Source organism: Artemia franciscana, chromosome 16 (assembly GCF_032884065.1).
Source record: "Artemia franciscana chromosome 16, ASM3288406v1, whole genome shotgun sequence".
Taxonomy (NCBI): Eukaryota; Metazoa; Arthropoda; class Branchiopoda; order Anostraca; family Artemiidae; genus Artemia; species Artemia franciscana.
This window is the reverse complement of record NC_088878.1, coordinates 9,909,473-9,924,457: the sequence shown is the minus strand read 5'-3', so window position 1 is coordinate 9,924,457 and position 14,985 is coordinate 9,909,473. Positions and strand designations below refer to the sequence as shown.

General features: G+C 34.2%; 1 protein-coding gene across 3 annotated transcripts in view; it reads left to right on the top strand.

Annotated features, from left to right (window-relative positions):
- Window positions 1-14,985, top strand: part of LOC136037043 (run domain Beclin-1-interacting and cysteine-rich domain-containing protein-like) — a 126,059-nt gene that overhangs the window by 17,239 nt on the left and 93,835 nt on the right. For all 3 annotated transcript variants that reach the window (XR_010619855.1, XM_065719460.1, XM_065719461.1), the window contains exons 2-3: window positions 8,117-8,323; window positions 12,701-12,842. Coding sequence is in view for 2 of the 3 variants with exons in the window: in XM_065719460.1 (XP_065575532.1) it covers window positions 8,117-8,323; window positions 12,701-12,842 (349 nt within the window). In the remaining variant the exon portion in view is untranslated. The remainder of the gene's footprint in view (window positions 1-8,116; window positions 8,324-12,700; window positions 12,843-14,985) is intronic.

The window sequence follows — 14,985 nt, the reverse complement described above, 5'->3', positions numbered from 1 at the left end:
GTTGGGAGAAATTTCGCAACGTGCATTCAATTCAGAATTTCTATCACTGATGAAGTACAATTGTAAAAATTTATGATTCTCGCCTGAGAATGGTAGAAGGGACCCTGCTTTATGATAAATTTGCCCTTTTACTTTGAAAGTAGACATAAATTGATCTGGATTTTCGATTTGGGCTCCAAACGACGTCATTTGGAAACATGAGTTGTATTGTCTGATTTTTGACAAAAAACGCTTAGATTCTGACGTAGTTCCAGTAAGGAAAGTCTTCAATGGCTCTGGTGGTGCAGCCAATAGAGGAAGTTTAACTTTTCCTGAGGCGCAACACATTCCCATTGTTTCACCATTGAATTTCAAGGCCTTGCAATAGGGACAAATTTTAGACATTGTCCCGATTTGAACACATCTACTCAAGCTATAATCATCGACTGGGTTGTACCTGAATGCCAGGCGATAACTTTCAGATTGCTCTGATTCCTCGGCACGCTTTCTTTTCTTACTTTCTCTATCAGCAGCAAGCCTGATTTCTTGCTGTTCTTGTAATTCCTCGGCACGCTTTCTTTTCTTACTTTCTCTATCAGCAGCAAGCCTGATTTCTTGCTGTTCTTGTGATTCCTCGGCACGCTTTCTTTTCTTACTTTCTCTATCAGCAGCAAGCCTGATTTCTTGCTGTTCTTGTAATTCCTCGGCACGCCTTCTTTTTTCACATTCTCTTTTAGCAGCAAGTCTGCTTCTGTTTTGCTCTGGTAGTTCCTCGGCATGCTTTCTGTTCTTTCTTTCTCTATCAGCCTCAAGCCTGTTTCCTGCTGGTCTTTTGATTCCTCGGCACGCCTTCTTTTTTCACTTTCTCTTTTAGCAGCAAGTCTGCTTCTGCGTTGCTCTGGTAGTTCCTCGGCATGCAGCCTCAAGCCTGTTTCCCTGCTGGTCTTTTGATTCCTCGGCACGCCTTCTTTTTTCATTTTCTCTTTTAGCAGCAAGTCTGCTTTCGCGTTGCTCTGGTAGTCAGCAGCAAGTTTTTTGGCATAGACTCTTTGAGCATTTTCATCAGTCATTGTAAACTTAAACATTAATAGATTTCTACGCGAACATATGTCTTATATAACTTGAATGACGTCACCTTCAAAGCAAAAATGACGGCAACTAATTTATATATATATATATATATATATATATATATATATATATATAGATCAGATTGCTCTGATTCCTCGGCACGCTTTCTTTTCTTACTTTCTCTATCAGCAGCAAGCCTGTTTCCCTGCTGGTCTTTTGATTCCTCGGCACGCCTTCTTTTTTCGCTTTCTCTTTTAGCAGCAAGTCTGCTTCTGCGTTGCTCTGGTAGTTCCTCGGCATGCTTTCTGTTCTTTCTTTCTCTATCAGCAGCAAGCCTGTTTCCCTGCTGGTCTTTTGATTCCTCGGCACGCCTTCTTTTTTCACTTTCTCTTTTAGCAGCAAGTCTGCTTCTGCGTTGCTCTGGTAGTTCCTCGGCATGCTTTCTGTTCTTTCTTTCTCTATCAGCCTCAAGCCTGTTTCCCTGCTGGTCTTTTGATTCCTCGGCACGCCTTCTTTTTTCACTTTCTCTTTTAGCAGCAAGTCTTATATATATCTTCTATATATATAAAAATAAGTTGTCTGTCCGTTACGCCAGATTATATCTATATATATAAAAATAAGTTGTCTGTGTGTGGATCTGTGGATGGATCAGGTGACGTCACCTGAAAAAACTGGATCAGGTGACGTCAAAACTGAAAAAACTAAAAAAAGGCAAAAACTACAAAAAAAACTAAAAACTAATAAAAAAAATAAAAAAGCTAAAAAACTAAAAAAACTAAAAAAAGGCAAAAACTACAAAAAAAACTAAAAACTAATAAAAAAGCTAAAAAACTAAAAAAACTAAAAAAAGGCAACAACTACAAAAAAAACTAAAAACTAATAAAAAAAATAAAAAAGCTAAAAAACTAAAAAAACTAAAAAAACTAAAAAAAGGTAAAAAACTAAAAAAAAACTAAAAAAAGGAAAAAACTGAAAAATAAGCTAAAATAAAGGTAAAAACCAATAAAAAACTAAAAAAAAACTGAAAAAACTAAAAAAAGGCAAAAACTACAAAAAAAACTAAAAACTAATAAAAAAAGTAAAAAAGCTAAAAAACTAAAAAACTAAAAAAACTAAAAAAAGGTAAAAAACTAAAAAAAATAAAAAATAAAAAAAACTAAAAAAAAGGAAAAAACTGAAAAATAAGCTAAAATAAAGGTAAAAACCAATAAAAAACTAAAAAGAAAAAAAGGAAAAAACTAAAAAAAATTTTCATCTAAAAAACTAAAAAAAACTAAAAAAGGTAAAAACTAAAAGAACTAAAAAAGAAAAAAATAAATGACGACACTCAAAGAGAAAGCGACCAGGACAAAAGGAATGTTCGATTAGCAATCAACAAAGCACCGGGACACAGGGAGTATAAATGACGACCAGGACATAAGTAAAAAAAAAAAACTATCTATATATATAAAAATAAGTTGTCTGTGGATCTGTGGATCGTGGATCAGGTGACGTCACCTGAAAAAACTGGATCAGGTGACGTCAAAACTGAAAAAACTAAAAAAAGGCAAAAACTACAAAAAAAACTAAAAACTAATAAAAAAAATAAAAAAGCTAAAAAACTAAAAAAACTAAAAAAAGGCAAAAACTACAAAAAAAACTAAAAACTAATAAAAAAGCTAAAAAACTAAAAAAACTAAAAAAAAGGCAAAAACTACAAAAAAAACTAAAAACTAATAAAAAAAATAAAAAAGCTAAAAAACTAAAAAAACTAAAAAAACTAAAAAAAGGTAAAAAACTAAAAAAACTAAAAACTAAAAAAAACTAAAAAAAAGGAAAAAACTGAAAAATAAGCTAAAATAAAGGTAAAAACCAATAAAAAACTAAAAAAAAAACTGAAAAAACTAAAAAAAGGCAAAAACTACAAAAAAACTAAAAACTAATAAAAAAAGTAAAAAAGCTAAAAAACTAAAAAAACTAAAAAAACTAAAAAAAGGTAAAAAACTAAAAAAAATAAAAAATAAAAAAAAACTAAAAAAAAAGGAAAAAACTGAAAAATAAGCTAAAATAAAGGTAAAAACCAATAAAAAACTAAAAAGAAAAAAAGGAAAAAACTAAAAAAAATTTTCATCTAAAAAACTAAAAAAAACTAAAAAAGGTAAAAACTAAAAGAACTAAAAAATAAAAAAATAAATGACGACACTCAAAGAGAAAGCGACCAGGACAAAAGGAATGTTCGATTAGCAATCAACAAAGCACCGGGACACAGGGAGTATAAATGACGACCAGGACATAAGTAAAAAAAAAAAACTAACAAAACTAAAAAGAAGGTAAAAACTACAAAAAAACTAAAAAGAAAAAAAAACTAAAAACTAATAAAAAAACTAAAAAATCTAAAAATCTAAATAAACTAAAAAAGAAAAAAAAAAGGAAAAAAATAAAGGAGAAAAACAAAACTAAAAAACGAATGTATATACAGACCGGTACACCGGGATACAAATGACGACCGGGACACAGGGAATATAAATGACGACCGGGACACAGGGACACAACTACAACGGGGACACCGGGGGAAACAGGGGGATATAAATGACGACCGGGACAAAAAAACTAAAAAGAAAAAAAGACTAAAAACTAATAAAAAAACTAAAAAATCTAAAAATCTAAATAAGCTAAAAAAGAAAAAAAAAGGAAAAAAATAAAGGAGAAAAACAAAACTAAAAAACGAATGTATATACAGACCGGGACACCGGGATACAAATGACGACCGGGACACAGGGAATATAAATGACGACCGGGACACAGGGACACAACTACAACGGGGACACCGGGGGAAACAGGGGGATATAAATGACGACCGGGACACTGGGACAGGGAATGGTCGATTAGCAATCACCATCAACAAAGCTCAAGGGCAATCATTAGAATCATGAGGTATAGATCTGAATACAGATTGTTTTCCCATGGACCATTATATGTTGCATGTTCAAGAGTCGGTAAACCTGACAATCTATTTATATGCAAAGACAATGGGACAGCAAAGAATGTTGTATATTCGCAAGTTTTACGTAGTTAAAACCATATATATATATATATATATATATATATATATATATATATATATATATATATATATATATATATATATATATATATATCTATCTATATTCACAGGTGGGACATAGGGACACAACTACAATGGCGCGTAACTATTATGGCGCGTAACGACTTACGCGCGCGGGGGGGCTTGGGGGGGGCGCGAAGCGCCCCCACCAACTAGGTGTTGGGGTGGCGCGAAGCGCCGCCCCAACAGCTAGTATCTATATAAAAATAAGTTGTCTGTCTGTGTGTCTGTCTGTCAGGTGACGTCATGTTTCTGTGTCGACTGACGTCATGTTTTCGACTGACGAAATTACAGATCGGGACACAAATGACGACCGGGACACCGGCACATAGGGAATATAAATGACGACCAGGACACTCAAAGAGAAAGTGACCGGGACACAAGGAATGTTCAATTAGCAATCACCATCAACAAAGCACCGGGACACAAATGACGACCGGGACACAGGGAGTATAAATGACGACCAGGACATAAGTAAAAAAAACTAAAAAAAAAGGTAAAAACTACAAAAAAACTAAAAAGAAAAAAAAACTAAAAACTTATAAAAAAGCTAAAAAACTAAAAAAACTAAAAAAGAAAAAAAGGAAAAAAAAAGAAAAATAAAGGAGAAAAACAAAACAAAAAAAAAAGAAAAAAAAAGAAAAAAGAAAAAAACTAAAAACAAAAAAAAAACTAAAAAGAAAAAAAGGGGAAAAATACAAAAATTTATTTCATCATATACCATTTCAAAAACGAATGTATATACAGACCGGGATACAAATGACGACCGGGACACAGGGACACAACTACAACGGGGACGCCGGGGGGCACAGGGGGATATATAAATGACGACGGGGACACAGGGAATGTTCGATTAGCAATCACCATCAACAAAGCTCAAGGGCAATCATTAGAATCATGAGGTATAACTAAAAAAAAAGGTAAAAAACTAAAAAAAAGACCAATTCAAAAACAAATGTATATACAGACCGGGACACCGGATACAAAATGACGACCGGGACACTAGGAATATAAATGACGCCCGGGACACTCAAAGAGAAATTACAGACTGGGACACCGGGACACAAATGACGACCGGGACACAGGGAATATAAATGACGACCGGGACACAACTACAACGGGGACGCCGGGGGGCACAGGGGGATATATAAATGATGACGGCGACACAGGGAATGGTCGATTAGCAATCACCATCAACAAAGCTCAAGGGCAATCATTAGAATCATGAGGTATAGATCTGAATACGGATTGTTTTCCCATGGACCATTATATGTTGCATGTTCAAGAGTCGGTAAACCTGACAATCTATTTATATGCACAGACAATGGGACAGCAAAGAATGTTGTATATTAGCAAGTTTTACGTAGTTAAAAACATATATATATATATATATATATATATATATATATATATATATATATATATATATATATATATATATATATATATATATATATCTATCTATATTCACAGGTGGGACATACGGACACAACTACAATGGCGCGTAACTAATATGGCGCGTAACGACTTACGCGCGCGGGGGGGGCTTGGGGGGGGGCGCGAAGCGCCCCCACCAACTAGGTGTTGGGGTGGCGTGAAGCGCCACCCCAACAGCTAGTATATATATATCTATATATAAATAAATAAGTTGTTTGTGTGTTATGTCTGTCTGTCTGTCTGTCCGCATATGACGTCTGAATTATTTCATCATATACCAATTCAAAAACGAATGTATTCAAGCCAAAAAAAACTAAAAAGGTAAAAACTACAAAAAAAACTAAAAAGAAAAAAAAACTAAAAACTAATAAAAAACTAAAAAAGCTAAAAAACTAAAAAAGAAAAAAAAATAAAAAAAGGGAAAAAACTGAAAAATAAAGGAGAAAAACAAAACTAAAAAAACTAAAGATAAAAAACTAAAAAGGTAAAAACTACAAAAAAAACTAAAAAGAAAAACAAAAAAAGGGGAAAAACACAAAAATTTATTTCATCATATACCAATTCGAAAACGAATGTATATACAGACCGGGACCCAAGTGACGACCGAGACACATGGAATATAAACGACGACCGGGACACAGAGACACAACTACAACAGGGACGCCGGGGGGACAGGGGGATATGTAAATGACGACAGGGACACATGGAATGTTCGATTAGCAATCACCACCAACAAAGCTCAAGGGCAATCATTAGAATCATGAGGTATAACTAAAAAAAAACTAAAAAAGGTAAAAAACTAAAAAAAAGACCAATTCAAAAACGAATGTATATACAGACCGGGACATCGGGACACAAATGACGACCGGGATACAGGGAATATAAATGACGACTGGGACACTCAAAGAGAAATTACAGACTGGGACACCGGGACACAAATGACGACCGTGACACAGGGAATATAAATGACGACCGGGACACAACTACAACGGGGACGCCGGGAGGCACAGAGGGGTATATAAATGACGACGGCGACACAGGGAATGTTCGATTAGCAATCACCATCAACAAAGCTCAAGGGCAATCATTAGAATCATGAGGTATAGATGTGAATACGGATTGTTTTTCCCATGGACAATTATATGTTGCATGTTCAAGAGTCGGTAAACCTGACAATCTATTTATATGCACAGACAATGGGACATCGAAGAATGTTGTATATTCGCAAGTTTTACGTAGTTAAAAACATATATATATATATATATATATATATATATATATATATATATATATATATATATATATATATATATATATATATATATATATATATATATATATATATATATATATATCAATATTCACAGGTGGGACACAGGGACACAACTACAATGGCGCGTAACTAATATGGCGCGTAACGACTTACGCGCGCGGGGGGGTTTGGGGGGTGGTGCGAAGCGCTCCCACCAACTAGGTGTTGGGGCTGCGCAAAGCGCCACCCCAACAGCTAGTAATAATATATAATTAATTATCATGAGTGATTATTCCCTTCTAGAACCCATAAGTAAAATTTATCTACTATTTATATTTGAGAAATTTTTATAACTAAACAAAATTTAACAATTTGGAGGTGAAGCCTCTTTTAAAAAGTAATCGCCTTGCTTCAACAAGTTCTTCTTTCTTAGATTGCATTCTAATTTTGACAAAAAATACCATAACTAATTTATTTGTTCTAGCTGATGTTACGGTACTAGCTGCAACAACAGGAAAATAAACTTTGAAAATACTTTTGTAATAACTTTTACTAAAGATAGTGAACTATCATCTTTAGTAAATTAGACCTGCATCAATATAATCATCAGTAATAATATCAAATTGAAACGTATTGAAAATTTTAATGGGGCGAAAGAGAGATAGATCCAATTCAAGCCTATGTAGCATAGACTCTTATAAACCCTTACAAGCCTACCTCATTACCATTAGTTACCCCGGAACCATTCTTGTTGGATGTCAACTTAAGAAGCTTGTGCAGTTAATTTTAGGTTACGATTACTTACAACATAGATATATAGATAGATCGATACATTTAATTTTAAAAATGTATACAAAACACTTTGCAGCTCCTGGTAAGGAAGCCCCGAAGGGTTTGTTGACAGCAGGTGGCAGTCTTCTCTACTCTACATAGTACTACATATAAACATATAAACTGCATACATATACATACAAACATACTATTCTTTTGCAAGGATAAAAAATCTCTTAAATGCAGCCTTGAAGGATGTCAGACGACTCGAATTTCTTATTTCAATTGGAATAATATCCCACACAGAGGGGGCAAAATTTCTAATTACAAAAGAAGCACTAACCGTATTTATTAATGGTTGTACCAGATTTGATGCCCCTCGTGTATCATGGCTATAATACACGAGGCATCATTGGTATCATTGATAAATTTATTTGTGAGAATATGCACCTTTAGAACAAATTAAACTTACCCAAAGAAAGTAAGAACTTTCTCTGTTTTAGGACAGTCAAGAAGAACCCAGCTTTCTCGAAGATGGCGGATTGAGTATTACTCCTGTTGCTGATGGATATTTCCCTCGACCTCAAGAAGGTCAGAGTATAATTGACTATTTACATGGAATATCCCAGAGTAATAGAAAGTATGCTGACCTTGATCGGGAGAATGCTCATTTTAACATATCAGAAGTTATGATATCTGTAATTGAGCAGGTAAACGGTAGTACCAATGTTTTTCTTCTTACTCTGCCCTTTTTGAATTTTGTAAATTTTGTTGCTACATCACTACATATGACCTGAATTGTAATCAATTGCTTAATCAGTTTATTGAAATTGGTTTAAACAATAAATATTAGTTTATGTGTTATAAACAATTAATTATTATCAATTATTAATTTCACAAATTATATAAATTTAATTAATTTTGGTTCGTTAATAAATGTCCAATTTAGCAAATTGCATGAATTTGATTTTACTCACAAATATATTGACTAGAAATCATCTAATCATTTTTTTTAGCTAGAAATAGAACGTCAATGATCTCTTTATTTGACAAATTAGCACAAGCGTAAATAACTTCCTCAAATTAAGCTGCACCCAAGCCATGCGAGAGGAAGTTATTCTCCCATTCTGGATCCGCCACTGTTATTGGAAAATGTCCAGGTTTCTAAGTAGTATTAAACTGTGGCAAGACCCAAGCAGCATTAGCTCTTCATGATACATTAAGGTCAACGAAAAAAGCTTTCTATATTATAGGAGTCTACGGGACTGCTGATGTTTTTTTTCCATTTAGAGCCCAAGAAAAATATTGAAAGAACATGGTCAAGTTTGGCAGTGCCACTCATATACAATGCATTTATAATACAGTATATATATATATATATATATATATATATATATATATATATATATATATATATATATATATATATATATATATATATATATATATATATATATATATATATATATATATATATATATATATATATATATATATATATATATATATATATATATATACTAGCTGTTGGGGTGGCGCTTCGCGCCACCCCAACACCTAGTTGGTGGGGGCGCTTCGCGCCCCCCCCCCCCAAGCCCCCCCGCGCGCGTAAGTCGTTACGCGCCATATTAGTTACGCGCCATTGTAGTTGTGTCCCTATGTCCCACCTGTGAATATAGATAGATATATATATATATATATATATATATATATATATATATATATATATATATATATATATATATATATATATATATATATATATATATATATATATATATATATATATATATATATATATATATATATATATATATGTTTTTAACTACGTAAAACTTGCGAATATACAACATTCTTTGCTGTCCCATTGTCTGTGCATATAAATAGATTGTCAGGTTTACCGACTCTTGAACATGCAACATATAATGGTCCATGGGAAAACAATCCGTATTCAGATCTATACCTCATGATTCTAATGATTGCCCTTGAGCTTTGTTGATGGTGATTGCTAATCGACCATTCCCTGAGTCGCCATCGTCATTTATATATCCCCCTGTGCACCCCGGCGTCCCCTTTGTAGTTATGTCCCTGTGTCCCGGTCGTCATTTATATTCCCTGTGTCCCGGTCGTCATTTGTGTCCCGGTGTTCCAGTCTGTGATTTCTCTTTGAGTGTCCCGGGCGTCATTTATATTCCTTGTGTCCCGGTGTCCCGGTCGTCATTTATATCCCCCTGTGCCCCCCGGCGTCCCCATTGTAGTTGTGTCCCTGTGTCCCGGTCGTCATTTATATTCCCTGTGTCCCGGTCGTCATTTGTATCCCGGTGTCCCGGTCTGTATATACATTCGTTTTTTAGTTTTGTTTTTCTCCTTTATTTTGTTCCTTTTTTCTTTTTTTTCTTTTTTAGTTTATTTAGATTTTTAGATTTTTTAGTTTTTTTATTAGTTTTTAGTTTTTTTGTAGTTTTTACCATTTTTTTAGTTTTTTTAGTTTTTTTTTTTACTTATGTCCTGGTCGTCATTTATACTCCCTGTGTCCCTGTCGTCATTTGTGTCTCGGTGCTTTGTTGATTGCTAATTTATATTATATTTATATTTATATTTTTTATATTTATTAATATTTTTTTAGTTTTCTTTTTCTCTTATTTTTCAGTTTTTTCCTTTTTTTTAGTTTTTTCTTTTTTAGTTTTTAGTTTTTTTTTGTTTTTTACCTTTTTTTAGTTTTTTTAGTTTTTTTAGTTTTTTAGCTTTTTTAGTTTTTTTATTAGTTTTTAGTTTTTTTTTAGTTTTTGCTTTTTTTAGTTTTTTCAGTTTTTTTTAGTTTTTAGTTTTTTACCTTTTTTTAGTTTTTTTTAGTTTTTTAGCTTTTTTAGTTTTTTTTCTTTTTAGTTTTTTTTGTAGTTTTTACCTTTTTTAGTTTTTTTTCTTCTTTTGTATTAGTGTGAAATAATTCAGACGTCATATGCGGACAAACACGACGTCGCTCGACAGACAGACAGACAGACATAACCCACAAACAACTTATTTTTATATATATTTATTCATATTTTTTAGTTTTCTTTTTCTCTTTTATTTTTCAGTTTTTTCCTTTTTTTTAGTTTTTTTCTTTTTTAGTTTTTAGTTTTTGTTAGTTTTTTACCTTTTTTTAGTTTTTTTTAGTTTTTTTAGTTTTTTAGCTTTTTTAGTTTTTTTATTAGTTTTTATTTTTTTTTGTAGTTTTTGCCTTTTTTTATTTTTTTCCGTTTTTTTTAGTTATTAGATTTTTACCTTTTTTTAGTTTTTTTTAGTTTTTTAGCTTTTTTAGTTTTTTTTTCTTTTTAGTTTTTTTTGTAGTTTTTACCTTTTTTAGTTTTTTTCTTCTTTTGTATTAGTGTGAAATAATTCAGACGTCATATGCGAACAAACATGACGTCACCTGATCCATCCACAGATCCACACACAGACAACTTATTTTTATATATATAGATATATATATATATATATATATATTACAAATATTATATGTATGCAATAGGTAATTGAAATTTTGAATCGAATGAGCTCCTTCTGAAGTTTCTACGACACTTTGCTAGGCCATGTTCTGCGGATGAAGGATGACAGATTGCTGAAGATTGTCCTTTTTGGCCAACTGTCTGGGGCTACACGGAAAGCAGGTCGTCCTTGTCTGGGTTGGGAGGATGTCATAAATAAAGAGGGAGGCCTTGAATAGACTAGAAGAATGGAGAAAACGAGACATTCCTAAAAGGTCGAAAAAAATACAGTGTTTCCGCTTCAACCAAACTTTGTTTCTCGATACCAAATCAGTGCAATGGTACAGTTACTTTTATGTTATTTTTGCAACAAAAATTATGCTAATACGTATTGCTACTGTTGTTGTTGCAACAGTAAATATTACCGATGAAATATACTTTTAGAATGCAACATAAATTTAAGCTAATACTTACTCTTACTGTTGTTGTTGCAACAGTAAACGGTACTGCTGTGATAAAACACAAAATAAATTTATGCTTATAATTTATTAAATTGCCCCTAACCATAAAACTGCAACCAAATCATTGTTGGTACCATTTAAAAAAAATGCGAGACAGAGAAGCTAAGGTTGTGTTATATTGCTTCAAAACATAGCGGCTACTACTTGTTTCTGACACATTTGATAATAAGAAAAATGGGATTATGTTTATCGCTCTGTGATTGCCATATAAAAACCTGACTTCCCCTCTTTTGTCTTGACTTTCTTCTTCCATTTTCGGCTTTTTTCCATGTGAAAGTGAAATTTTAATTTAAAAAGTTTCATTCGGGATCAGACCAAAGACCAGCTGTGTGGTTGGTGTGCTAGGCTTGGAATCCTTTGTCTGAGGGTTGGAAGTTTGACTCCTGGGGTAGCCGGTCATTTTGTTTGGGACGGGGGTCAGTGGCGTGTCTATAAGCTCAGACAGAGTCGACCCAGCTCTAAATGGGAACCTGGAAAAATCTGGGGAAAGTAAGCAGAACGGGTGTTTGAAAGCACAGGATGGCTGGTCCCCAACCCCCCATTGCAGTTCCTGGCTGAAGAGCCTTGGAACGGGGATCATCCCCGCGGGTTTGGACTTTAAGGGTCTTGTGCCGTATCCGCTGTATCCACAAAATCTTATGATCATATCTTATACATGTTTTGATACAAGCGCAAATATGCTCAAATTCCCCTTCCTCAAACAGACCGTTCCCCCTTCTCATGACCTTCTCCTGCCATGAAGGGTGGCGCTCGTTTCATCCCAATATATATTTGTTTAGGAATGTATTGCAAACAGAAAAACAAAAACAAATCAAGCACTTTATAGCATAGATGATGCTCTAGAGCCCATTGTCTCAACACAGGCTCAACCAAAATCCGGGACTTTAGAAAACACATATAGGTTTTGTAGCAAAATGTAAGTTACAATCATGACCCATGGACTGCAATGAATGTTTATAGGCTGTTTAGGGGTACATTGATGCATAAAACTTATTGTAAGGGGGGTACAAAGGTAAAAAGGCTGAGACGCTATCTAGAAGTCAATTTAATAAGGACTGATACTTTTAGCTGTTGGTTTTTAAATTCACACTTCTTGCAGTTAAAGTTTGGGCAAACAACACATGCTTCAAATTCGAATAGCTCTCCCTTTGCAATCAAGAGAAGTGGCTCTAAAGACAATTTTTGCGGAAGGAAGCCGGTTAGTGGTCCTTCATCTCCACACTCAGGACACATTAACACGCGTAAGTGTTGCTAATGAAATATTCTTAGGATATTCAAAGACCTAGTACCCGTACTTAGATGAATACCTCTCCCTCCCCATAAATAAAAATTATCTGTGTCCTGGGAACTTATATTACCTGATTTGAATTCTGACCAATTCATTGAATTGCCTCAAATTCAGTCAATTCAATTTCTCTGAGTGGAGTTCTGGTTAATTCACTTTGACTGAGGCGAGAGCTGAGTCCTATTCAGTTTAGTTGATTGTTCCCAATCCTAATTCAGTCAATTTGTTCGGTATATCGTTCAACATTTTCAAGAGCGCCGGCTAATTCTCTATTTTAAAATATTTTTTTGTTCAAAATAAATTAACAGTCTTACAAAATATTCTTGCCAAGAACTAATATTATTAAACTGAATATTTGATATATAATGATATTAATTGCTGAAAGCTCATTAGCTCAAGATTTTGTTTCACTCTGGGTCGAATTTAAAGCTTTGACATTTCTAGGCCCAAGCGTTTTCGCCGCTCTGATTTTTAAAGATTTTAAAGGAAATCCCCTAAACTTTAGCGATAGTGAAAGCCGTAGGACTTAGTTGCCCTGTTGGTAAATCCTGGCCTGGTTTCTCTGCAATTTTCATTTTATTTTCAACGTTATAATAAGTACAAAGAAAATATTTGTAATAAAATTTGTTTTAGTAAAGAGCCAAATACGCAGTTGGCCTTATGCTTTTACCGTTCGGGAAACGGGCAGTAGCAAAACTCTTGCTTGTAATAAAACTTATAGGTGTCTTTAACAGTTTTGGAAAGAGTTCATAAAGTTAAACTGAATTCCGATGATTTTGGGACCAAAATGTCGTTAATAAGTTTTTTTTGTGTGTGTGGGGGGGAGGAGTTTGGGGTATGAAGGGAGGTTCAGGGGTCAGCTCTCTTAGTTTTGGAATAAAATATTGTTAATAACTTTTTTCGGGAGGAGGAGGCTGGACCATTGAGGGAAGGTCAAGGGTCAGCTCCGCTGATTTTTGGAATAATATATCGTTAATATGTTGCTGTTTTTTGACTTTTAGGGGGAGGGGGACTCGGACCATGGTGGGAGAGCCAGGGGTCAGCTCCTATGATTTTAGAATAAAGTATCGTTAATAAGTTTGTTTCTTGGGTGGTATCGGGCCATGGAGGAAGACCACGGGTCAGGTCCCATGATTTATCGTTGATAAGTTTTTTAGGGGGAGGGGGATCGGGCCATGGAGGATCAGGGGTCAGTTCCCATAAGTATTGGAATAAAATACCGTTAACAAGTTGTTTGTTTAGGGGGGGGGGGCATGGAAGGCCAGGGGTGATTTGTCATAATTTTTGGAATAAACATTGTTAATAAGTCTTTTTGTTTTATTGGCAGGGGGGATTGAGCCATTCAAGGAGGGCAGGGAGTCAGCTCCCTTAATTTTGGGAAGAAAATATCATAGTTTTTTTTTAGTGGAGGTCGGGCTTATCTGATCTTTGAACTATTTAAAAACCTTATATGAACCCTGGGCATTACATACAACACTTGCCCCAGAGCTTTGGGGTTTTGTTGACCCTTGAGTTTTTATTATCTGATCTTTGGAATTATTTTTGACAAAATGGCCATCTTAAAAATCCGATCGAATTGATTTAAGGTAAAGAGGGCAGAAGGGGGGGGGGGTTAGTTGCCCTCTGGTTCCTTTTGAATCTTAAAAAGGGAACTAGGATTTCCAATTTCCAATAGAATGAGACCCCTCCGAATTTCATACGACCCTCCCTTCTATAAAAGCTTTATATGCCCCCGGGGCATAATTTACAACACTTAACCTTATGCCCTGATGTTGGTGCTTCAAAAAGCATCAACTGATTTAATCTGAAAACAGTTAAGAGTTCCGAAAATGAAAGGTTCCATTCATTGTTCATCTGATCACAAAGAAATTCTAATAAATTGTTGAGTAAACTCTTGCAAAGCTTTTAGGCATCAAATTCCCCCTTCCTCTAAAGGCCCTCTTAAAATTTTTTGCCTGACTGAACTCAGAGTCCCCTGGACACAAATATTGGAGTACATTATATGATAATGGGTCTATTTTGGACAACATGATTATCTCAGAATCAATTGGATGCATTTGGGGAAAAGGGGTTGGTGGTTGGGGAGTGGGGCTAGTTAC